The sequence below is a fragment of the Schistocerca cancellata genome, chromosome 1 (genome assembly GCF_023864275.1).
Source record: "Schistocerca cancellata isolate TAMUIC-IGC-003103 chromosome 1, iqSchCanc2.1, whole genome shotgun sequence".
NCBI lineage: Eukaryota > Metazoa > Arthropoda > Insecta > Orthoptera > Acrididae > Schistocerca > Schistocerca cancellata.
Window position 1 is genome coordinate 696,909,892 of NC_064626.1, and position 26,720 is coordinate 696,936,611.

Below are 26,720 nucleotides of genomic sequence, written 5' to 3' on the forward strand. Positions count from 1 at the left end.
TAGTGCTTGCAAACTTTTCCTTGTCTTGTGCCGAGTAGTTGAACGGGAGTGTTTTATAGTATTTTCAATGCACACCGTTTGCACTTTGAACTCACTTGCTGTAGTGTAAACATAGCAGATTTTGTGAAAGACTGTATATACACAAAAGTTTTACTTAATGTGTGGTATTTATATATACCAATGAATATGAAATAAAAACACCATTGAGGACTGCAACAAAGATGATCAAACCTTCGCACAACTGTTCACTGAACACTTCCTGTTAATCGTGGTGCTACTCACAGAAAATGAAGTACCGTATATTGGCTGTATTCAGTAGAGGCACAATACATTGCGGATTCTGTCAGCAGGCTTTGAGGAGGACTAGTGTAAGTAAAATTAATGCACAGTAGTGAATGGTGTACGAGTTATAACTATACAAATTAAACTTCACTGGAGGCCGTGGTCACACAAATTGCTGTACACTGGTCATGTCAGCCGTACTTCGGAACAAGCTGCCAAGTGAGCTTGTAGTTTATCACTCTATATACCAGAAGTCACTGCATTAGCATGATGTCACCATGCTATCCAGCTGTTGGCGGCAGGTGGAAAACAAGCATCCGAGGTGATGTAAACTGGCAGTTTTCAACAATTTCACAGTTTTCAGTTTATGTCATCATGTGGGATACAGATTTTTGCTACTTTTGAGAGGAACATAAATTGGAAGCACCCTCAGAACTGCGTGTTTTAAGGTAAATTTGTGGCAGTAGTGTGTTGGGAAATGGCACAATTACCTCATACATCATTAGCAGTTACATACACTACAGTATCACTAGTGGCTAAACCCACTTTTTTTCCTAATAGATTTATTATGTGACATAAAATTTTGAGATTTCTTTCTTTTTGTTTATAGTTTTGCTATTTGGTTATGTCATTTGACATATGATTGTTGGTAAAGTTGCTACCTAGGAGGAAAAGAATGAACTTCTCACACTATGATTTATAGCTTCTGTGCCTGTTGTTATAATCTAGTACTTTAGGAATTTCAAATGTTTTGTAGGCTAAGGTCTGTAAACTTATTTAGTGTGGTTTGGTGGTTGCACTTGCTGTTGGATGATGTATCAAGTCGCCAGCCAATAGGAGCTCATTCAGACGCTTCACTTCATTTGTAAAATATAGAGGATAACAATTTTGTAATGTTTTTATTTATTCATTTATCTGCCCAGAGGTCATCATATAGTGATACTGGACACTCACATTGATAAATAAGTATACTTTTCCAAACTCAGGATGGCTGGACAGAGTAAACTCCCTCCTCTCAAATATGGGGTCAGTGTGTTAATAACTGCACGTTCTTATTTGACTGGTCCTTGTACATTGCTCTTTGATATAAAAATGGTTTTGCTCTTCATCAGTGCTACAAGAAATAAAAACCAATGATGACTCTGGAACTATGATCATGCTGCGATATCCCTCGTATTAACTCCAGCCTGTTCCCAAAACTGCCTCTAGGCACTAAACAGGCAACTGTTTTGCATGCTCATCTTCACATTCTCCCATCACACTACCTGAAAAGCTGAATTAGCATCATCCCATGATGAGTGAGATATTGCTTTCGTAAGAGTGACAAGACATTACTGTTGTGCACAGTAGATCCTGGCATATGATTTTCCTGTAAAAACATCACATTGTCATCTTGTATTGTAATATGGCAGGGTGTTGTAGCTGTCCCCTTCCATTATTAACTGCTACTCTGAGTCCTCTATGAGATCTTGGATTGTTTAGTGTGATTTCTTATGAAGAACATTTTACCTGCCTTTTTAGAAAGATGTAATCTTTTTCATTTCCTTGGGCAGTTTATCATACCATTTTATTCCATGGTAGAAAACACAGTTTGAATTTTTGTTTTTCCTTCAATACCAAAATGGATTATTGGAATCCATGGTTAGCGTATATCACCAAAATCACAAGGAACAGAGTGCACTGAAACACATTGCATTTGAAACTGTCAGAAGAAAACGACTTATGAAGAAATGGCACATCATTTTTTCTACACATCAACTGGGTGTATTAAGGCTAAATGATTTAACATCAACCAGTGATAGCAGTGATGGTGTTGATGCCACTGAAGAGTCATATGTAGTCATTCAGCAAAAAATTGACTGCAGCAGAAACTGCAGCAGCAGCTACTTGAGGTACACTGGATTCTTTACTCTTAGTCTCGGAAATTTTTAATAAGTACAAAATCAGTGATTGAATTAAGCTTTATATTAGTGGCTGTTGCAGGAGGAGGAGTCATATCCAAATACGAGGGTTGGAACTTAAATAGTGGCAACTATTTATTCACAACTGATACAAAAGAGTTACTTGTTTGCACCTGTTACTGTCCTTCAAAGTAGTCACCAGTGTTATGTAGAACCCATTGCCAGGTATGTGGAAGGAGTAGTGTACCATTAGTTCCTGTTCTGTTGATGGTGCGAATGGAGTGGTCTACTGCTTGTCGAATCCCTGAAACAGTTCTGAAGCGAATGCCACAAAGTGGTTCCTTCATCTTCGGAATCAAATCAAAGTCACAAGGACTTAAGTCTGGGGAGTATGGTGGATGGTACAGTACTTCCCAGTCCCATCAACCGAATAGAGCAGCCACAGCTTGTCATGCAAAATGATGCGAGGGTTGCACAGAAAGTGTCGCCGCTTCTTTCGCAAAGCTGGTCGCAGGTGATGCTCCAAAAATGAACAGTAATACTGTGCATGGATGCTCTGCAATGGAGGAACGTAATGCATTAAGATAACACCATCACAGTCATACACGAGAATCACCATAACTTCAGACCGCTCCATTTGCTCCATCAACAGAACACGCTCTGCTCCAACCCTTGTACAAATCATTGGTGGTGTTCCACAGTTTTATCGGCATCTTCAGCTTTCAGGGGAAGTATGCAAAAGTAATTACCTTTAACTCAGCAATTAGTACATCCCATCTGCTTAAAATATCCATATTTAATCTATCAATTATGTAATGGAATATTTACCATGAGTAATTGAATGTAACTTGATAACTTAACTGCACTCTGCAGCAGTATTGCTGCATAATAATGAAGACATATTGCTGCAGGTATATGAACTTGAATTCTCTTACTTATAAATGTTGATTATTCACAAGAGAGAGAATTTTTCTTCCTGTAGAAAACACGTTGATAACGTGATGATGGCTTGAATGATGTATTACTGACAACAGGTTAATATGTAACATGCACCACAATAATGGATACACTTGAATTCTCTGCCTTATAAATGTTGATTCTTCACAAGAGAGAGAATTTTTCTTCCTGTAGGAAACACGTTGATAATGTGATGATGGCTTGAATGCTGTATTACTGACAACAGGTTAATATGTAACGTGCACCACAATAATGGATACATTATGTTGTAGACATTGTTTATTCCAAGTGTTGAGTCAACAGTGGGTATATTAGTGTACAGGTTGCTCCATATTTTCATGATGTGTCTAAAAATATGAGGCCATTGTTTACTCATGAAACAATATATCTGTAGATAAGCCATTTGTTAAATGCCATAGTACTCCAAAGGGAGACAAAATGACGTAATAGGCAATATCCTATGTGACAGCAAACATTCAAGTGGATTTCTAGACATGCTCCATTCTATCTCCAGAAGAGATAAAGATAGGAGTCCAGTGTTTCATCATTGAGTAGGTTGCTTTTCCAAGACAGTGATTTTGCAGATATATCAAAATGGCCAATTTTGTGATTACGATGTGAAACCACAGAATTTAGCCTTGACAGCTATCAAGAATTAGTGTTACACTGGGGTGAAAATCTGCTAGCAGTGCTCACAGGTGTTGAAAAGGTGTGGCAAAAATAATAGTAACTTTTCAAGGCAGCAAGCTGTTGCCATGAGGTCCTTAAATTTGAGCACCTTCAGATGAAGAGGAAACCATGGCTGTATACCAGACAGCAAAGTAGTGAAGTAGTGCTGACAAAATTCAGGAGTTGTAATATGACAGCAAGCATCACACACTAAGTAGTGCCTATACAAATCTAGAAAAAGTATTCAACCGTCAGCTATTGTACACCTGTTGTCATCATCGCATTTGTTAGTTAGGTTTCAGGAGCTGGTTTGATTTGCTGATTGGGTGCAACTTCTTATCCAGACATGGTGTTTCTAAGAAAATTTAGAGAAATCTGAAAAGGTGTACAGAACTTACAGCAGTAAAGAGCCTGGATAATGTCCATTCTTGAATTTTTTAAACGTTACGTTTCCATGCAGAAACAACAGACGGACGGTAATCAAGAACTTTTCTTTTTAAGCAGCATTCAAAAGAACAGGATACTGTTTTGTGTACCAGACGATGTAAGTGTTTAATGACAAAGGTACTGTACTCATTTAAAATATACCTCTTTCAACATCAGTTTCAATTATCTCATGGGGAGAACAACTCTTTCAGATTTTTTGTACCGTAAATGTGTGAATGAGCCATGAAAGCACTGTATCGTGCTTTTCTATTTGTGCGTTAGCTGAATGTTCATTCTCACTAAAGATGAACTGAGAAACGGTATGTTTTACAGATGATTGCCGGAGAGGGTAAACCAATACCCAACAGAATTAAACATTGTGTAAACTATGGGTAACCTCAATGTATTTGGTGAATCATCAAGCAGTCTTCTAATGGAGAGTAGATTTGCACATCTTGTGTGTGTTTTCTAAAGCAAAAATTTTGCTATTTGGTAAAATATCTGTAGTTAAGTCATATTACAGGAAGGCAATTCGTCTGGAAAACCTAATTCTCAGGGAATTACGTTTTACCTGGAAAAATCAGGGAAATCTCTGGGAATTTTAGGAATTTCATAAAATCTCAGGGAACTCTGCATTTTTAACCTAGCACTGAAATTGAATTTTATTGAGTTTTATTAATCACACATTTTTAATACTTAATATCACAAATGGTGTTAATTATTGTAAATATTATTCCATAAAATTATTGATGTCTAATAACTGTGGTTAAATTACTGTTTATGGCTAGTATACAGCTCAACTGAGAAGAAAGAAAAGATATTATTGTGGTATGATCCCCCTCGCCACCTTCATCCTGTTCACCATTAACTTCTCAGGAGCTTCTTGACACCATCTTGCTCCTCATACGTGGAATTCTCAGGGATTTTTTTTACAAGTTTGAGTAGCCACCCTGTTTTAGCATACATAGCTGTGTGTGTTTTTTTTATCAGATTTTAAAACTTAGATTAGAAACTCTATCCAGTCAGGTTAAAGCTAATAGCAGATCTGGAAATAAAAATGTCCCCTGGCAGTGCTTAATACAATCTTACCAGGTATATAATTTATGGTAACTTATGAGTAAAAGTGACAGCTCACTGAATAGTGGAGGCATTGAGTCATCAGCAGGCATGTAAATTACATGATGCCAGCTGAATACACTGTTGGCAGTGCAGTTCTGCGGCTTGACTGGAGTGAGGAATTGTGTCGGGTGGAGTGAATGAGGGGAGAAAAGAGGCAGGAAGGGGGGGGGGGGGAGTTGGTGAAGGGTATCTGATGACAGTAGGAGGGATAGAATGGGAATGCAGAAGGGAGAGGCAGCAGATGCATAGGATAAAAACGATACATAAGTGCCAGTACTGGTGATCCCATGCGGCATATGATGACAGCGATGTGGAGAAATAGACAGGGAGGAAGTGAAAGAACATAAAGTGAGAGTTAAGAGGGTGTAGGTGCAGGGTAGTGGATTTAGTGTACTAGGGTAGGGAAGAAGTGGGCATGAGGCAAGGGTCAAGCGGAGGTTGAAGCCTGGAATACTGTGGAAATGATTGGTGTGTTGTGCAAGGACATCTCCCATCTGCTTAGCTCAGAGAAGCTCGTGTTGAGGGGAAGGATCTAATGGTATATGTTGTGAAGCAGCCTTTGAAGTCTAGTGTGTTGAGCTCTGCAGTATGTTCTGCCACTGTGTGGTCAACTCTGCTCTTTGCAACAGTGTGGCAGCAGCCTTTCATTCAGATGGACAGGTGGTTGGTGGTCATGTCCATGTATAATGCTGTACAGAAATTGCTGAAAAACTGGTATTTGACATGACTGCATTCACAGGTGGTCCTGGCCCTGGTGGGATAGGATATGACTATGGTACGAGTAGAGCAGGGTATGCCGGGTGGGTATTTAAGACAGCTCTTGCACCATGGTCTTCCATAGACAGACAACACAAGTGGCAAGGGATTGGACGTGGTTGTGGGATAAGGATGGATACAAGGATATTACGTAGACTGAGTGGGCAGCTGAGTACCACTTTGTGAAGTGAAGTGAGGTGAGGAAAGGTTTGGGAGGAGGGTGGGGGCGGCCGGTTAGGATATCTTTCATATCTGGGCACAGTGGTATATAAGATAGACCTAGTGAATGATACGTTTTAGTTGATACTGTCCAGGATCATATTGGGTGATGGGCGCTGCGTCCTCCTCCACTGCTGCTTCTTGGGAAGATTAGGGGTATTGAGCATATGGCAGGGTAAATGTATCTGTGGAATAGATTCATTGGGTAGTGCATGCCTGTGTAAGCCTTACTTTGACCTTTAGTGTAGTAGGTAAGGGAATTGTCGACACAGCACGTACAACGCATGTGTGACCAGAATGATTGATTTGTGATTTTGGCGGGGAATGGATGACTGCTATAGAAGTACAGGCACCATTGATGGCTGGTGGACTTAGTATGGACCAGTGTGCGATTTGCAGGGGGGGATGGGGGGATTTCCCCCACTCTGCATCAGACCATCCCCTCCTCTGGTTTTAGTTTATGCTTCCCAACCTGGGATGTTTATTTTCCACCCACTGGAGTAAAACTTTACATATAATTTAAATTTGTGGAGCCGAATACTGAAAGTTTTTAATATAGTCTTACTATTAATACTTCTTCTTCTTCGTGGATGGATCACTTAGGACCAAGCGTAATCAACATTTGTTGGCCTTCCTTTTCGCCCAGTATTCCTTCATAAACACCGAATGGGCTAGCTTTCGTTGCGTAGACCATGTGTGTCGGTTAGTGTTTCTCTCTTCTTCCTCAAAACCCCGTGTGTTTGTGATTTTTCTGATTTCATTTCTATCATGTAGATTTGGAGACCCTAATTCTCTCAGGTCTTTTTCCATCTGTTTGTACCAGTTCGGTCTTGTAGTTTTGTTCTTTAAAAATGTATGGATTTTGTGCGTTAACCTGTTTGAGTCCATTCTTTCTAAGTGCCCCATAAATTGGATTCTTCTCATCCGCATTGTGTCTGTTATTTTGGAGATATTTTTATATATTTCTGCATTGCGTTTTGGATAATGTACCCCATCTTTAGTTCTTGGTCCTATGATTTGCCTCATTATCTTACGTTCTTTCACTTCTAATTCCTCTTTTAGTGTTCTGTGTTGAAGGTTTAGTGTCTCAGATGCGTAGAGAGCTTCGGGTCTAATTACTGTTGTATAGTGTCATATTTTGCAGTTCCACGAGAGACTCTTTTTGTTGTAAATGTTTTTTGTTAACTGAAACGCCGTCTCCATTTTCTGGACTCTTGATCTGACAGATTTCTTTTCATTACAATTTTCTGCAATCCATTCACCTAAATATTTAAATTCTTTTACTCAAGAGATGTAGTTATTACCAATTTTGAGATCAGAAGGTGCCTCTTTGAAGTCAGTCATAAATTTTGTTTTTTCAATTGAAATTTGTAATCCTATTTTAGCTGCCTGTTCTTGTAATAATTCTAGCTGTTTCTGTGCATCGGTAATGTCTTGTGCGATCAGTGCCATGTCATCAGCAAATGCTAAACAGTCTAATTCTGTGCCTTTATGTCTTGGTCCCAGTCTGTGTGCTGGTGCACCTGCTTTTTTCCATTCTCTAACAACTTTTTCAAGAGCACAATTGAAGAGCACTGGGGACAGTACATCCCCTTGTCGTACTCCTGTGTCTATTTCAAATTCTGTGCTCAATTCTCCCATAAATTTTACTTTGGAATTGGTCTCCGTGAGTGTTTCTTTTATGATGTTTGTTGTCTTTTGATCTAGTCCAAATTCTGCTAATACTTCAAAAAGAGATTCTCGGTATATGCTTTTTTAAAGTCGACAAACGTGATGACATAACTTTTGTTTGAAGTACTATGTAAATATTTCATTGAGTTTTTCAAGTTAAGGATTTGTTCTACGCAAGATCAACCTTTTCTGAACCCACCTTGGTATTCGCCTAGTTTTGAATCCATCTGAGGTTCTGCGCGGTTTAGTAGGGCTTTAGACAGAATTTTGTATGTTATTGACAATAAAGAGATTCCACGATAGTTGTTGGGGTCTGTTTTACTTCCTTTTTTGTACAGAGGATGTATGATTGCAGTCTTCCAATCTGTGGGGATTTTTTCAGTTTTCCAGATTTCATGTATAATTTCTTTGAGTTTTGCAATAAGCTTTTCTCCTGCATTTTTCCATAACTCTGCGATGATTTGGTCTTCCCCTGATGCTTTGTTATTTTTCAGTGACTGAATTATCTCTTTAATTCTTCTAAACGTGGTGGCATTGAGTCTGGGTTTCGTTGTGTACGATGGAACTCAAATTTTTCTGCAGGCTTTTCACAAGTATTTTGCAAGAATTTCGCAGTTTTCGGTGTTGGTATGAGCAATTTCCCCATGGTCATTTTTGAACTGGAGTGATGGAGGAGAGTACTTTGTTAATTTTTGTTTGAATACTCTGTAGAAATTTCGGGAATTGTTTTTCTTCAAATCATTTTCTATGTCTTGCAATTTTTTGTCTTCGTGTTGTTTACGGATTGTTCGAATTGCTTTTGTCACTGTTTCCCTGATATCTTTGAGATCTTCCAGGGTCTTTTGATTTTTGTTGCACAATCAATTTTGCCACGCCTGTTGTCTGAGATTTATCAGTTGGTCACACTCATCTGTCCACCATGGGTGTTTACGTGTTCTTGTTTGCGGTGCTACAGTTTCAGCTGCATTTTAAAGTCCTGCTTGCAGTTGTTGCCAATTTTGTGGTTTTAAATTTTGCGTTTCTTTTGTAAATTGTTCATTGCCATTTATCTTTTGTACATCATATTTACGGTGTGGAGATTTCATAGTGAATTTTCTTTTTTTTGGAATGACATCTAGGGAGAATTTTGTTGGGTAATGGTCGGAATCTAGGTCTAGTCCATTAAGGACTTTAAGTTTCATGATTTCTACTGTATTTACGCGGGGGATCATTACATGATCCAACTGATATTCACCTAGTAATGGATTAGGTGAGATCCAAGTTTTCGTTTTCGAGGCTCTTTTCTTGAAAAATGTTGATTTGAAAAATAGGTCCTGGTTTTTGCAGATTTCAATGAGTCGCATGCCATTCCGGTTGGTCTGTGTATGCCCTGACCATTTACCTACCCAATATCAGTATTTCTTTTCTTTACCGATTTGTGCATTGAAGTCACCCATAAGGATTTTGACATGATTATTTGGGATTTTTTGGAGAATATTATCTAATTGGTTCCAGAATTCTTCTACTTCTTCTATTTTGTTTTTGTCAGTGATGTTAGTTGGTACATGTCCGTTGATTAGGGTGTATATCTTATTGGCTGATTTTATTGTCATCGTGGAAAGCCGACCCGAGTAAGATTTGAAAGTTGTGACTGAATCAAGTATTGATGTATCTACTATAAATCCAGTTCAAAATTGTGGACAATTTGCCATGGCTTGTTTTCCAGGTTTTCCTTTGTATATATATTAATACTATTAATATGTTTGCTTATTAATTTTGAAAAAGTGTTATCTAGTAGTTATTGTTGTCCTCAGTCCAGAGACTGATTTGATTCAGCTCACCATGCATATAGTAGTTAAGCATTTCAAAACGTTTAGAACTAAATCGTAATTATCATGTTGTCATTGTTGCTTTCGTCTAAGGTGCATCATCCGTTTACTTGCGAGCTTGCGAGGAAAGTAGTGTGGCAGTCATACCGCAGCAGTCGTACTGCAGAGTTGGGTGAGCTGGGAGCTGAAATTCCCACCCCGGGCTCTGACACAGGGTGGTGACCGGCCCGGTACCTGTGCGAACATTTACTGTTAGGCCACCTTTTGGCAACAGTATGGTGTGGACTAACGCTCCTGGGACGAAAGCGCAAAGTAGTGCGAAGTGCGCAACGGTACTGGTCAGACTTGATTGGACAGTCTGACCTCGCTAGCCGTGAACCACGTGGGTGGAGCTTAACACAGGTTCCCCAGCATCACATACTCCAAATTAATTGGTGCCGTTCATTCATTGACTCGTGTCCGCAAAACACACAGCGATCTTCACACGTTCCTGCTTCAGTAGCTTCATTAGTGAGTTGAGTGCGTCCGGGCCTGTAAGAACTATGGAATTTTAGGATGTCATTCAAACAAAGCAAAATTTCTGATTTTCTTAAGAGCAGTGCATTACCTGATACGTGTACAGACTCTGACAGTCAGGATACTAACAGTGGTGCTAAAAGAGTTAAAATAGACCGTGACTGTAAAAAAGAAAATGTTAATGATGGTGCTAATACAGGAGAAGAGACTGAATATCCTGTGACTGAAAATTGTGACACGTCTCAAGGTAGGAATGGGAGTAACAGTACTCTTGAGATTATAGTAGGAAACTGTGATGCCTTATCACGTTTTCAAAACTGGCAAAAGACTAAGCCGTGGCTGTCCGTAAATGACAAAAACTTAGTAATATGCACAGTGTGTTCACAAGTTCGTGAACTTAAGGTGGAAAGCAGTGAACGTGTGCGTATCGATAACGCGTTTTTAGCTGCTATTAATGCCAAAAAACTAAATGATAAAATCGGGGATCATGCAAAGTGCAAATCACACATGAAGTGCGTAGGAATCATGACTATAAAAGAAAAGAAAAGTTTAGAAAAATGCGTCATTGAAGTGCAAAGTTGTGGGGAAAGTGGCATCGAGAAAAATTAATCGCAACTGATCGTTGTTCAGATCTGCATATGTAATAGCTAAACAGAAATTATCATTCAAATCGTATCCTGCAGTAATCGAACTACAAAAGCTTAATGGTTTATCAGTCGGTAATATGCTTCATTCTGACCATGCATGACGAAATATCATTATGTTTGTAGGAGAAGAAATGTAAAAGAATCTTGCACACTTCCTTGTAGAATCGGGTAGAAACTTTAGTATCATGATGGACGAAAGTACAACGGTTTCCAATAAAACTTGTTTAATAATATATATATGTTTGTCCTTTGAGGGAGTTGCTTGCTATTACTTTTTTGACATTGTTGAATTAGAAAGTGGGACAGGAGAATGCATTTTCAGCACACTGTTAGCAGCTCTTGAAAAGTATGCCATTACAAATGATGAACTAAAAAAAACACATTGTAGGTATCGCAACAGATGATGGCTCAACGATGCTTGCACCTTACAAAGGCGTAGCCGCTCTACTGTGTAGTCATTTACATAAGGATTTAAGTGTTGTTCATTGTATAAACCACAAAATGAAATTAGCTGTCCACGATGTTATGAATGATGTAGCTGATGTGTACCATATACAGGTTTTTTTAGATTCCTTATATTCTGTGTTTTCTCGAAGTCCCAAAAATCAGAGACTACTACAAAGTGTTTCACAAGAATTATCCTCGCAGCTATTAAAACTAGGCCGTATTTTTTGCGTACGTTGGGTTGCTTCCTCATTTAATGCTGTTCAAGCTTTTCTTGAAAGTCACAGTTCTCTCGTCCATCTTTTTGAAAAACTGAGACATCATGGTTCCTGATCAACTCAGGAGAGATCTAAATTTGAAGGTTTACTAAAACATTTCACAAAGTGGCTTTTCTGATAGTGCATATGCGTGAATAGTGAGTTTCGGCATTAACATCTATTTATAAATAACTGTTTAACCATGGGTAACACCACAGTCCAAGCTAGTAACATATATAATTATACTAACCCCATAAGACATCTCCCCCACACCCTGGTAAAAGCACAAATCGCACACTGGTATGGACAGAGGTATAGATGGAAACATTAAAGGCCAATGCCCAGGAAAGTAGCAAGTTAAGCTGAGAAGGACCAGGTGAAACAAATGGGAGAGATGATATTGAATCTGTGGCGGGAAGAGGATAGAATGTCTTGACTCTGAGTCCAGATCATGAAGATGTAATCAATAAACTTGAACCAGACAAAGGGTTTGGAGTGCCATGCAGGTGTCCATCACTCTGCCACAGATTTGTTTATGTATCTCCCCCTTAAAGGAGAAGCAATTGTTTGTGAGGGGGTAATTGGTTACATTTCACAAGGATTGAGGTAGTGAGTTCAGAGTCGGAAGAACATTAGTTGAGGTTGTGTTCGAGAGTCACAAATCAATCAGTGTATTGGATGTTTGTGTAGAGGGAGGTGGTATCAGCAGTAACATGTTGGGATGCATGTGGTAATGGGGTGGTGATGGTTGAGAGTAGGCGAAGGGAATGGTTTGTACCTTTAACATGAGAGGGTAGGCTACAGGCAATTAGTAGATGTAGGTAAACAAAAGCAGAGATTCTTTTCAGTGGCGGCTCAGCAGTCAGCCAGAAAGGAGCATCCAGGATTGTTGGGTTCATGGATCTAAAGATTTAGAAGACAAATATGCAGCAGGTTGTTTGGGTGAGGAGGGAGATGGATCCAGGCAAAAGATTCTGTGTTGGGTCTAAAGATTTGAGTGTAAATTGGTGGTTACACTGGACTGTGGGATTGGATCACTGGCAGTACTTGAAGGCGGAGGAATTAGACAGTTGCTAGATGCCTTCTGTCAGATAATCACCACAGTTCACCATGACAGTGGTGGAGCATTTGTTTGCAGGGAGGATGCTTAAAACAGAGTCTTTCTTTGAGGTTGGGTTTGACTGTTCTTTCTTCTGTTGAGAGATGTGTGTTCCTGGCAATGGACTCTGGGAGGGAGAGTGAGATCCTGTTGGAGGTAAGGAATTCCTGGAATGTCACTAGAGGATGGTTAGATGGGAGAGGGGGAGGTCATGTTAGATGGTGATGTTAACTGGGAGAGGCAAGGTTCAGTGTTCATTTTGGTTGGAGAGATTAGGAGCAAAACGGAGTTTCTACTGCTAGGATCAGGAGAATGAGAGTGGGTCATTGACAGGTCCAATGTTACAGTAACAACTGTTAAAATTGAACTGGTGAAATATCTGACAAAAACTTATTTTTTTGTTTTGTAACTCCAAAAAGTAATATTCTTACCTAGAGATAACAGAAAAAATTTACTATACTGTAAAGACATCCAGCTATATATCAGTTGATAATGGCATTACGCCGAAACAGGCGTGTCATATAAAACATTTAAAGAAGTGTATTACCTTATTGCAGATAGTTTGGAGCATTCAGTTTCATTATGTCTTATACTGACATATACTATGCTGTGGGCCAACGGAATGGAGTGGAAAAAAAGACAGTTTTCATTTATTTCTAAGCTCAGCAGAAACAGACATTTTATATTGCAAGTTCCTTCATATGACAAAGTAGTTGGAAAGGGGATTGAAGAAAACAAGACTGTAATTAATAGGAAAATCATGTCATGTCACATCACATGAAGGGGTAGACGCAACTGAACAGGACAAAATGTTAATCTTCAATGAAATGATAGCAACAAACGACATTTAAAAATATGAGAAGTTTTGAATTTCTAATGTTGGATTCACTTTTTCTTATCATTGAGTGTGTCTGTTTTACCCAGAGAGATAGGTGCTCCTGAGTGATTTTATTACATTACCCTTGAATAATGCTGTATCCTCTTGTTTGCTTCTGTGTGCTCATATATATTTTGCCACACTGAATTTTTTTCCTGTCACCACGTGCTAATGCCTGATAATAAAAATCACCAAGGATGCAAATACCAGCTGTGAAATATTGTGTTGCATGATGATTTCTTCTCTCTTTGCTTCTAGATTACATCATCAATATGCTTGTAAACAGGTGTGAAAGTATACAGGGATGTATCCTGGAATCAGATAATGACTAAGTTGTGAACACAACAGAAGTACATTATTTTTGTTGATAACAAGTCTTAATGCCCATGACACGTAAGAATTAGGCTAAGTAATCAAAATACAGTTGCAGTCTATACCTCCACTATATGAAGAGTAGTTACTTTTAGTTGTTTCAGTTTTTGTTGAGGGATGAGCCAGTCACATGTGTTATATTTCTTGACATTCAAAATACAGGCAAACTTTAGTTCAGGTTGTTGGCTGCTTGTGATGTGCCAACCTGTGGTAAAAATTACTACTCCTTGTAATACAGTAATTAGTCTGGAAACTTGCCAAGAGGTGAATGGAACAATGTAAGGTCACTGTGATCAGCAGTGGTTGGCTGACTGTTGAGGTGATCATGCACCACCACAATGTGTTCCAGAAATTTGCGGCTACCTAAATTATAATTAAAATTGTAAATATGTAGGATTGTTACTGAATTGACTTAAGGTGACACATGGTACATTAATCTTTAGTAACATGGATCATAAAACAAGTTGAGTATAGTAGTAAAAATATAACATTCTGACAGCTCAGACAGGTCCATCCTCTGTAAAGATTTTGGGCACATTTTCTGAATGATAACAGCTCACAGTTGTGTAAAATGTTTTTGTTACTACAAGAGATGTTCATAATGTTCTCCTTTCATGAAGGATGAGAATAGCTTGGCAGATGTACAGAAGTTGAATAAAAATATGGAAACACCACAAGAAATGCATGCTTGAACATAAATGCAGATGCTAGCAAAGCCTGCAGGTGGTGCTGTTGTATTTGACCATGAACAATGCCTGTGCAATGCATTCAATAAGCTGCAAGTGCCAGTGTTGATCAGAACAGTGTTTTGTGTGGTTGTGAGTGCATTATATCGGAGCTAAGTGAATTCAAAGCTAGGCAAATTATGGATGCTTGCATGGTGGCTGCTTCCACAGAAAAGGTAACAGAAAAGGTAAGGTGTTTGGTGTTCAATAGGCACCAAGGTGAAGATTTAAACTGTGTAAAGAGAAAGTGTAAAAACATCATCTGCTAAGCCACAACGTGGAGAAAAGAGTGTGTTGAGTGATAGTTATGGATAGTCATTGAAGAGGAGTGTGATGAGGAGTGTGGTGAAAAATAAGAGGACAGCCATTGTGAAAGTCATTGCAGAACTGAATCTCACACTCACGAATCCGGACAGCACCAAAACAACATGGAAGGAGGTCTGTAGGCTTGGAATTGTAGAGTGAGCTGGAATTCCAAAAGCACACTTCAGTGATGCAAATGCCATTAACAGAAAAACGTGGTGCTAAAGCCATAAATCCTTGGCTACTGAGCAATGGGAGAAAGTCATTTGGTTGTAGGAGTCTTGTTTCACACAGTTTCCAACTTCTGACTGAATTTATATCTGGTGTCCACCATCCCAAGCCTATGGTGCAGATTGCTTGCTACCAAGAGTGAAACATGGCAGGGCTCCAGTCTTGATTTAGGCCGCCATGTCATGGTATTCCATGGGCCCATAGTTACTCTGCAAGGTGGACATTTCTATCAAGGATTATAGACCATTTTGGCTGACTTGGTTCATCCCATGGTACAATATTTGTTCCCCAATGATGATGATGTTTTCCAAGGCAACAGGGACCCATTTCACACAGCTCACGTTATTCAGGATTTGTTTCATAAGTATTAGGATGAATAGTTGCATCTCCCCTGGCCACCACAGTCAACAGAACTCATCATTATTGAGTTTTTCTGGTCTACTTTGGAGAGGATGGTGCGTGGTTGCTCTCCATCTCCATCATTGTTACCTAAGCTTGCCAATATTTTGCTGGATGAATGATATAAAATTCCCTTGGAGACCAAACAGGACCTGTATTTGTACATTCCGAGATGACTGGAAGCTGTTTTGAATGCCAACCATTGCCTGCACTGTATTAGGCTTGATAATGTGTTGTTTGTGGTGCTTCCATATTTTTGTGCACCCTATGTACACTCCTGGAAATGGAAAAAAGAACACATTGACACCGGTGTGTCAGACCCACCATACTTGCTCCGGACACTGCGAGAGGGCTGTACAAGCAATTATCACACGCACGGCACAGCGGACACACCAGGAACCGCGGTGTTGGCCGTCGAACGGCGCTAGCTGCGCAGCATTTGTGCACCGCCGCCGTCAGTGTCAGCCAGTTTGCCGTGGCATACGGAGCTCCATCGCAGTCTTTAACACTGGTAGCATGCCGCGACAGCGTGGACGTGATCCGTATGTGCAGTTGACGGACTTTGAGCGAGGGTGTATAGTGGGCATGCGGGAGGCCGGGTGGACGTACCGCCGAATTGCTCAACACGTGGGGCGTGAGGTCTCCACAGTACATCGATGTTGTCGCCAGTGGTCGGCGGAAGGTGCACGTGCCCGTCGACCTGGGACCGGACCGCAGCGACGCACGGATGCACGCCAAGACCGTAGGATCCTACGCAGTGCCGTAGGGGACCGCACCGCCACTTCCCAGCAAATTAGGGACACTGTTGCTCCTGGGGTATCGGCGAGGACCATTCGCAACCGTCTCCATGAAGCTGGGCTACGGTCCCGCACACCGTTAGGCCGTCTTCCGCTCACGCCCCAACATCGTGCAGCCCCCCTCCAGTGGTGTCGCGACAGGCGTGAATGGAGGGACGAATGGAGACGTGTCGTCTTCAGCGATGAGAGTCGCTTCTGCCTTGGTGCCAATGATGGTCGTATGCGTGTTTGGCGCCGTGCAGGTGAGCGCCACAATCAGGACTGCATATGACCGAGGCACACAGGGCCAACACCCGGCATCATGGTGTGGGGAGCGATCTCCTACACTGGCCGTACACCACTGGTGATCGTCGAGGGGACACTGAATAGTGCACGGTACATCCAAACCGTCATCGAACCCATCGTTCTACCATTCCTAGACCAGCAAGGGAACTTGCTGTTCCAACAGGACAATGCACGTCCGCATGTATCCCGTGCCACCCAACGTGCTCTAGAAGGTGTAAGTCAACTACCCTGGCCAGCAAGATCTCCGGATCTGTCCCCCATTGAGCATGTTTGGGACTGGATGAAGCGTCGTCTCACGCGGTCTGCACGTCCAGCACGAACGCTGGTCCAACTGAGGCGCCAGGTGGAAATGGCATGGCAAGCCGTTCCACAGGACTACATCCAGCATCTCTACGATTGTCTCCATGGGAGAATAGCAGCCTGCATTGCTGCGAAAGGTGGATATACACTGTACTAGTGCTGACATTGTGCATGCTCTGTTGCCTGTGTCTATGTGCCTGTGGTTCTGTCAGTGTGATCATGTGATGTATCTGACCCCAGGAATGTGTCAATAAAGTTTCCCCTTCCTGGGACAATGAATTCACGGTGTTATTATTTCAATTTCCAGGAGTGTATTTTGTATCTGAAGGAAGGTTGACTATGTCATATTTGTTTTTTACCTTCAGAGGGGGATGATTATTTTGTAGATGCTGAACTATATAAATTTTTATGGTAATATTAAAGTTGTAACATTTTGTTAAGTTATAAGCATACCCAGCGAGGAGCAGGGGAGAGCACTACCAGCCACATCTTAGGATAGATGCAGTCTGTACAACTGCTGAAATCAAAACTTTCCTCATTGCACATAAGCATCATGATTTCATGGCCCCTTTCAAGACTACATCACATTATGGACTACTTTTTCATGTATGAACAGAATGTCTGCACTGTTCCCAAAACCATTAAGTTGCCAGTAGTTAAACTGCTATACCAGAAAAATAAAGCATAGCAGCTGATCCTATCTGCTACAATAGTTTTCTCCACTGCACAAGAGAACAGCTTTGGGGATAAAAAGAACAAGTACTAGCAATAATAAGACCATTAGATTTGAGTTCACTTTTGTTATTTGACTTCTCCATAGGAGCAGTGGTTAAGACAGTAGGAGACTCATTCCGAGGGTTTAAATCTTCTGGCCATTCAGATTTAGATTTTTCATAATTTTTGTAAGTTATTTAAGGCAAATTTATGGGTGATTCTTTTAAAAAAGAATATTGCTGATTATCTTCTCTTTGAGCATGTGCTCCGTCTCTAATTATAGCATCATTCACAGGATATTAAACATTCTTCCTTGAAGGGAATGAATAATTGAACTACCTACACATTGTTATTGTACCCTAATATCATTGTCGGAGGAAGATCAATGGTCAAGTAACATGGTTTGTAACCTATCTACCCACTTTCAGCTGAGTCAAAGGGCATGTTCAAGGGTAATATGAGGAAGTAAATACATGCTCATTACAATTACACTTTTGCTTTTTGAGCCAGTGTAGATAGAAAACTATTTACTGTGTAGGTACCAAATGGTATCAATGGTGTTCAGATAGTGCACTGCAGGATTTGTGTTTCTAGTAGTGTTAAGTGTTGTGACTTGATGTTAGGCACAGGCACTGATACTGATATGGCAGTGTAGGGTTGAAACACAAGCATCAGTGTGCATTACAGTTGCAAACTGTCAGCCTGGGACTGGATAAGGTGAGCAGGGCTCTACTCATAAAGCTATTTTATCAAAACAACAATAGTGATCTTATCTTCCTGAGTATTGACATGAAGAACATGATTTGGAAGTTTGAATTAACTGACAATTTGGGAATTGCTCCTGGGGGAGGCCAACAGCTAATTGTGCCTCAAATTGTTGATGAAATTACTATTGCCATGGCTGAGAATGCTAGATGCAGTGTGCAGTTTTCCAGCAGTGCATGAGCTATATTACGACAGCTAGACATTCCATGATCCACTGTTATTCAGGCAGCACTAAAGCACTCTGTAGTGCAGTTCCAGGTTGTTCTGGATGCAGATGGTTGTCAAATTGAGCAACATTTGTAATCTGGAATGCAAACGTGGTATGCAAGTAACAAATGTTACCCTCTCAATTGGAAATTAAAAAGTGTTTCCTTCAGTGCCTTATTCATTATTTCTCTTCCATATGTCCTTGCAAATATTTACACAAAAATTTGTTGTCGTACAGTCACTCTCAAGTTGTGAAAATTTAATTATAAACACCTTGTATGTTCTCGTAATGAGATTAATACACATAATTGCAAAAATGCGAGAGGAATAATATTGTTCAGATTCCAGTTGTAACTTATTGCTAAATGGACAAAAACCAAAATATCTTTGCCATTATAGTGATCAGAGGAAGTTGTTATAGAACATTTGTTACTTCATGTGGGCAGTGGGAATGATGTATGTATTAAAGTGAATAAATTGAGAGTGAAATGGTGGAAACTCCAGGATGGAATAACAACAATATGAGAAATAGAATAGATTGCTACTCACTGTAAAAGTGGCCCATTGAGTTGCAGACAGGTACATTGAAAAGACTGTTATACTTGCAGCTATGGGCCAAAGCCTTCCTTGGCTAAGAAAACATTCACACATTTACGTAAGCAATCACACCTCATCCACACTCAGCCACCACCACCAGCACTTCCGACTACTTGGAGCTGCCATTGGTCACGGCTGAGTGTGCATGAGGTGTGCTTACTTGTGTGAATGTGTGTATGTTTTCTTTGCTGAGGAAGGCTTGCATGTGCAGCAGTCTTTTCATTGTGCCCATCTGCAAATCAGGGGGTCATCTTCACAGTGAGTAGGAATCTATCCTATTCCTTATATTGTTAAATTGAGAGTGATATTGATGTTGTTGTTGCAGCTTAGAAGACTAAAAAATTTCAACAGATACGCAAATATATTTGAAATAATCATATCTATGTTTATTGTTTGTTAGTGATTCTGCAAAAATAAATTAGAGTACAATTAAAAGAAGTACAATGTATCCTGAAATCTTTTACCACTAAACAATTTTCTAAATTTCCTGAGTTGTTGGTTCCTGCGTCTTTCACATGCCACTTTTATTACTTGATCCTTTGTTTTTAGCGATCCAGATTTCAGTGGCCTGGTGGTTGTCATATGCCAAGAAGACTGCAGGATACAGTATCACCTACCCTGCTGGAAAAATTTTAAGGAGACACATTCAGACATTGAGAAACTTCCTGATAGGGTTTGTACATATATGATTTTATAGTTAAAAGATTTTGCTTCTGTTTTTCTTGTCAGTGCTCTCTAGTTGTTCCTGTTATGCTGGCTGGTTGCCATACATGCATCTTGTATGGCAAAACGTAGATGAAGCTTTTTTTTAAATTAGTAATAATTCCATGTAATATACAGGTGATGCATGCTATCACTTCCATGTACCTTACAACTACATTTTAGTAAATAATTTCTGCTTTATAAATCTCAGTTGCTTGTGGTTTAGGAAGATGTGCTTATTTGGACAGAAGACTTTGGGAAAAAGCCTAATGCTATGCTATTCGATGCTTTTTATTCTCCCCTCCCCCCCCCCCCCCCCTCTACACACACACACACACACACACACACTCTCTCTCTCTCTCTCTCTCTCTCTCTCTCTCTCTCATTGCACAGCTCTGTGTAATAGTGCAGCCATCAGTTGGATTGTTTTGTACAAATGCTTTTAAATTCTCCATAACAGTAAGATAAATAAATTAATTAACTATTTCTATTTAAACATTGCTCCTATCCCATTTAGCATTTATCTATTATTAATTCTTTTTACATTATTGTCAGTTAAAAGATTTTCTGTATTGACTATGGGCCAGGATGACCGTTTGTGCCAGTGTCGTTGGCTGTGCTTACCAACTTCATTATGAAATATACCTTTCCAGATTTTATCAGTTTCTTAATTATTTATCTAACTTTGCAAGGAATATCAGTTTTGTTTGGTTATTGATTATGTCTGTTGATTGACACTATTTTTTATGTAGTTTATTTGTGGTAGTTCAGCTATTGACAGCCAATTTCTGTTGTTTGCTAATCAGAGTAGTCTTTGCAGGATTACAAATTCTTTATATAAATTCAGAACCAAGCAGCTTCAAATGGAGTACATGAACTTTTCTCCTTTTGGTTCCAACCAAACAAAAATACTACTAAAGCACATTTTATCTATTTTTCTTTTACAAGATAAATTAGTTAAGTCCATTATTTTACTACTACTTCCAGTTTTTTAACTAAAAATGTGTTGACTTTTGTGTTGTTATTAATTTTAATGGTGGGTGATGGAAGCTTGTACAGACCATGAAACTTTTCAAGCACATGAAATAAAATGTCTGTGGCTGTCAGAAAACACAGATTTTGTCTATCAACAAATCACAGTAACACTTTTTGGAGACTTGAGGTAAAATAACAGTTTATTTGTTAAATTGAAATCACACTTCACCTATTACTACTTGTAAGTTAAAATTTTAATACAAAAATATTTTCTTTGTGCACAATGCCACTAAAAATAAACATCTGTTAATCACTTTAGTTTCTAAACATTATGATAAGGATATATAGCTACTCACCATAAAGACGACTTGTTGAGTTGCAGACAAGCATGACAAAAAGACTGTTGCATATAAGCTTTACAACTCACACACACATACCGCTATCTCGTGCCGCTCCAGCCAGATTCTTTCTCTTCCAGAATCTTTCCTTTCTTTTCTGAAGAGGGCTTTTTCTTAGGGCTTATATAGAACAGTATTTTTGTCATGCCTTTCTACAGCTCAACATGTCATATTTACGTTGAGTACCAATCTATCGTTTCTCATAATATTGTTGATATTTCAATTTGGACTTTCTATTGTTTCACTTAAGGCCCAGTTTTCTCAACCTCTGTACCCTCCCAGGGAAATAACAGGATTAATTTTTTAGTAATTATCCATATATAAGTAAATAACTTAGAAAGAAGCAGAAGTCATCGTCATCGTCCATCATAAAATAAATTGAAACAAGCCTCTTTCTTATACCATTATCTCTGACATCTTCTAGCAGACAAATGATGTCACTTTTCTCTACTGCATTATTGTTTGTTAAATTAATTACTATGTAACAGTCGTGGAATTAGACTGCAGAGCCCATAAATCTTCCTTGTTATACAATGGATTTCAAGATTAACATAAAATTTGGCTGGAGAAATTACTATTACAGTCCTGTGTTTGCATCCTTCCCTGCTAGTGCTAACCACCAGCACCAGTTCCTCCAGTTATTCACCATGCCAACAGATTGCATTCCAGGTTTTCTAATAGTTCATGTCTCCATCATGTGTTACATAGAGTAGCAACCAACACATGAATTTTTTGTGCTGTGATGTATTTTCACAATTGCTTATTACCAGGTTCGGGTTGTGCAAAGTAATGAGAAACTGACAGGGGAGCATACTGCTTTAGGCTAAAAAAAATGGTTCACTGGTTTAATAGAAAACTTGTTTACCCGTCTGTTCTGGTGGAATGAACTAGGAATGCACTATCCTCCATACATGTTCTTTGTAGTAGTAGTAGTAGTAGTAGTAGTAGTAGTAGTAGTAATAATAATAATAATAATAATAATAATAATAATAAAAACTTGTCTTGGTGAGCTATTTGTGCTAGGCAGCAATTACAAGTTCCATTGACTTTATTGCTGTTTGAGTACATCATCATCATCATCATCATCATCAAAAACACCTCTGTGACTCATTCCCAGTACTGATCTTGGGAAAAGATTTGGCATGTGTTTGCATCTCTTGTTTCAAGTATAGCTCTCTGCCAATTGATGCTCTTTTTTGATGAACAGACTCCATCACACAAATTTTGCAGTGAAAGTGAACCTCCTTTATCCCAGACTTTCTGTTAAACCTGAGCTCCAAGACAATTCCAATTGACTTAGCCATACATCAAACGGTCCAGCAGCCACCTTTAAAAATAAGTTCACAAATGTGCTTGACATTTTCATTTGTTTAGTTAGACTATTGGCTTCCAAAATATTTACATGCATGTCTGAAAGAACTTGTCGACAATCCACAATTGTACAAAATAGTTCTAAATTAATTCATTAAATACGAATTCCTTGTCATCGGGTGTATTAATGTAGACCTACTAACCAATAGCAACATATGAAAATTTGTACAATACCTGGACTCAAATCTGGATTTCCTGCTTATTACGAGCGGTTGCCTCAACCACAGCCTTATATCATAGACCACTGAATTCATCTCCTAATGCTTGCAAATTCTAGCAACAGGGAGGAGAATGAAACAACAAGGAATTGAGACCAATGTTTTTTTCATTGTGTGCATGCGTAGGCTGGTAATACTTAAGTGCATGTTTGAAAGAACATTGTTGATAACCCACAGCTGATATCAATGAATTCACATTCAGTAAATTAATTTCAAATCCAGGGGATGGTTTGTCGTTAATTGATAAGCCACTGTTTTTGTAACAAGAAAACAATAGAGGCATGGATTTTTTCCCCTTCTGTGCAAGCTGTTTTTGATGTCAAAACAGTACCTTTGATGCCAAAACAGTACCTGCACCATTTTTTGTAAGATGAAAGTAGAATTTCACAACTACTTGATGTTCACTTAAATCAACTATTTTGAAAAACAAGAAGAGAGCAAAACGGCTCTGTGGTGAAACAATTTACCATGGGCGTATAAAACATTCCTGGGCAACCCCACAGGCAGCCTTGAAGGGAGATATTTGTATTACACAGTCTACATTCACACAATACTATTTTGGAATCTCTTCTGTTAGACATGTGAATGCCAGCTGAAGCAGCCCACAATCTGATAAAAAGGTTTATAGTAATAACATTACATTTCCTCAAACCTTTACAGATTATAACTTGTTTGAGTATATGTGTCTGTTATCACTGTGATCAGATGCCACAATGTTTGCTTTAAATATAGTGCAGGCAGTTTCCTTCTCCATTCTTTACCAACCAAACAATTGTTCTGTCTACCTGACCATGCTATTGACAGCATGCTCTACTGGAATTTTCCGGCCTTCCCTGTTTATTTTTACTTGTTCATCTTCTCTGGTACACACAGTACTTTTGTCATAGTTGCATTGTGATTGTGATTGTTAAAGTGCTGTTGACTAGAAATAAATTAAATGACTGTTTTGAATATTCCTATCACAATTAACATCATTTTTAAAAACCGAATATTTTTAGTGATCATTGAGAACTATCAGTTATCTATGCAGTGATAGAAAAACAGACACAGTAGGTACAACTTTGATTTCATTGCTCTGAAGGTAAGTCATGTGGTGGTTTTGTACAAAGGGCGTTCAAAAAGTTTTGCACAGTCGTATCTAATTTTTTTATTTTTTGCAGGAGGAGAATGACATTTTTTGTGAACATACTTGGAACATTTAGCTATACATTGAGCCTACTCATTGTAACTTCCATCAGCTGTGACGCACCTGGCCCAACGTTCTTTGTATGATGTAAATGCACTTTGGTAAAATTATGGGGATTGACTTTTACACCATCACTTGATACAGGAAATAAGGTCTTTCTGACTATCAAATGTATTACCGTGCAGATGGACCTTCAGACGACCAAAGTGGTAAAAATCAGACAGAGCCAAGTCCGGACTGTAGGGAGGATGAGGAACAATTTTCCAACCCATTTTCCTGATTTTCTCCTGCGTCATAAGGGCTGTATGGGGTTTGCCATTTTTCTGTACCCTAGTGACTGTACCAGTGATACCACAGCACCCAATGACAAATGAGCCATTTCAGCAAGCTGTCGTGTCATCATACGTCTGTCATTTTGGATGATTTGATCAATGGTCTCCTTATTCATATCACTCACTGCCGTCGATGGTCTAATGCATCGTGGATTGTCCAGTAGAGAGAAATCACCTTTAAACCTCTGCAACCGCCGCTGGATACTGCTGCGATCCATTGTGTCCTCCCGATAAACAGGCAGCAACGTCCTGTGAATCAATGTGTCAGAGTCATCTCCGGGCTTGAAGAGGAACTCCATCATCGACCGTTGTCGCAACCAGACATCTACTTCACAGTCCATTATGGATCACCTGTAAATAAAAGAAAATACTTTATACACCAACTAAATGTTCCAAGTAAATTCACAAAAAATTTCATTCTCCTCTTGCAAAAAGTAAAGAAAATTAGAGACAACTGTGCAAAACTTTTTGAACGCCCATTTTACTATGGTGAAATAAATGTTGTTTCCATCTGTTGAAGCTGAGCTCTTGAGTTCTTGACATAACCATTTCTTGAATTCTTTCCCCAGATGCAAAAATCCGTGTTGTATGATATAGTGCTATGCTGATGGTTTGTGAGTAATATAAATGAAGGGATGTCTACAGGGGAAAAATTTCTACCATTAACAAATTTTAACATCTGTGTCCATGACATAAATAGCCATCATTTTACAAAACACTTGTAGTACTATCTTGTTGGACACCTTATGTGTTGTATTTGTATAAAGAAAGTGAGAAATAAAATTACTACACAGGATTCACAGCTGAACTTTGTATAGAAGCTTTAGAGAGACCTTGGCATGTGATAATGACATTTTGTCTGAATTGCACATTTCAGTGAGCAGATGGTAAGCAGTTGGAATATTAACAACTACAAAAAGGATAGATTGCTATTTAACTGTAAAGATGACAAGTTCAGTTGCAGACAGACACAATGAAAAGACTATTGTACACTAAGCTTTCAGCTAATGCCTTAACAGAAAAGAAAGGAGAACACATACACTTCCACACAAGTAAGCACACTTCATGCACACAAGAACACTGTCTCCAGGCACCGTAGCCAGCTAAAGTGACTGGAAATAGTGGTCAGTTGTGCATGGAGTGTAACTGCTTCCATGAATGTGTAAGTGTTTTACTTACTTTTCTGAAAAAGGCTTTGACCAAAACCTAAGTGGGCAAAAGTATTTTTGTTGTGCCAGTCTGCAACTTAACATGTCATCTTCATGGTGAATAGCAATGTATCCATTTCATAATTGTAGATGGTAAGCAGTGTTAGTAGTTATTAAATTATCTGTTCTTACAACCTCTGCAAATACTCAGTGACTGATATCTGTTCTGAGTTATTCTTGCCATCTCTAATGGTGACACCAGTTAATAATGGAACAACATGGTCAGTCCTCGCCTCTTTTTAACATTACCTTACGTGTACTTCAATCAATGGTTGTGGAATTAGGAACGTGTGTTGTGTGTCATTTCTCCTTGTAATGCTTATAATGTTATTGACAGTTGTTATCATACTAATAATTAGATAACAAAAGATAAAGATGATTTTTTGTAAATTGTAGATTATTTCTCACCATAGGGTATGCTGGGCATGCAGTGTCCAACTGCAGACTGTGTGACTTCTGAAAATGTCCCATCTGTAATAATAAGGATAGAGATTTTTGGAGAAGATGCAGAACTTAAAAGTTGCTATCCAAAGGAAATGAAGAAGAATGATAATTTTGTAAAAGATTCTAAAAAGAACAGGTTTGTATATTACATTGTTGTGTTCATATCTCATGTTTCCAGAAATATGTCTAACATGTTTTCTAATTGTTCTTTTCAGAAAGAAGAAAGAGAAACTCACAGCTGCAATTGAAAAGGAGGTAAAATTTGTAATATCTGATAATGAAACACTTTTACAGGATGAATGTAGCTTTTCATCAATACTTTTGTGTTGTTTCTGACGTGAAATTACAATCAGTAAAGGATAGAAATCACTTCTGTTCAACTTTACATACAGTTGAAAATCTGGGCTGGAATAATGATAATGTGAAATAAGATAGATTGCAGCTTGCCACATAGATGAGGCATTGAGTGTCAGACAGGCACATTTAAAGAAGAGTGTTAAGTATTATAAAGTTCTGTAGCATCCTCCTCCAGATGTAGAACTC

At 39.0% G+C, this 26,720-nt stretch overlaps 1 protein-coding gene across 5 annotated transcripts in view; it reads left to right on the plus strand.

Moving 5' to 3' along the window:
• The window catches only part of LOC126184526 (uncharacterized), a 338,097-nt gene that overhangs the window by 95,337 nt on the left and 216,040 nt on the right, over positions 1-26,720 (plus strand). For all 5 annotated transcript variants that reach the window (XM_049926932.1, XM_049926965.1, XM_049926957.1 and 2 more), the window contains 3 exons: positions 19,893-20,016; positions 26,147-26,313; positions 26,393-26,432. In XM_049926932.1, coding sequence (XP_049782889.1) covers positions 19,893-20,016; positions 26,147-26,313; positions 26,393-26,432 — 331 coding nt within the window. The remainder of the gene's footprint in view (positions 1-19,892; positions 20,017-26,146; positions 26,314-26,392; positions 26,433-26,720) is intronic.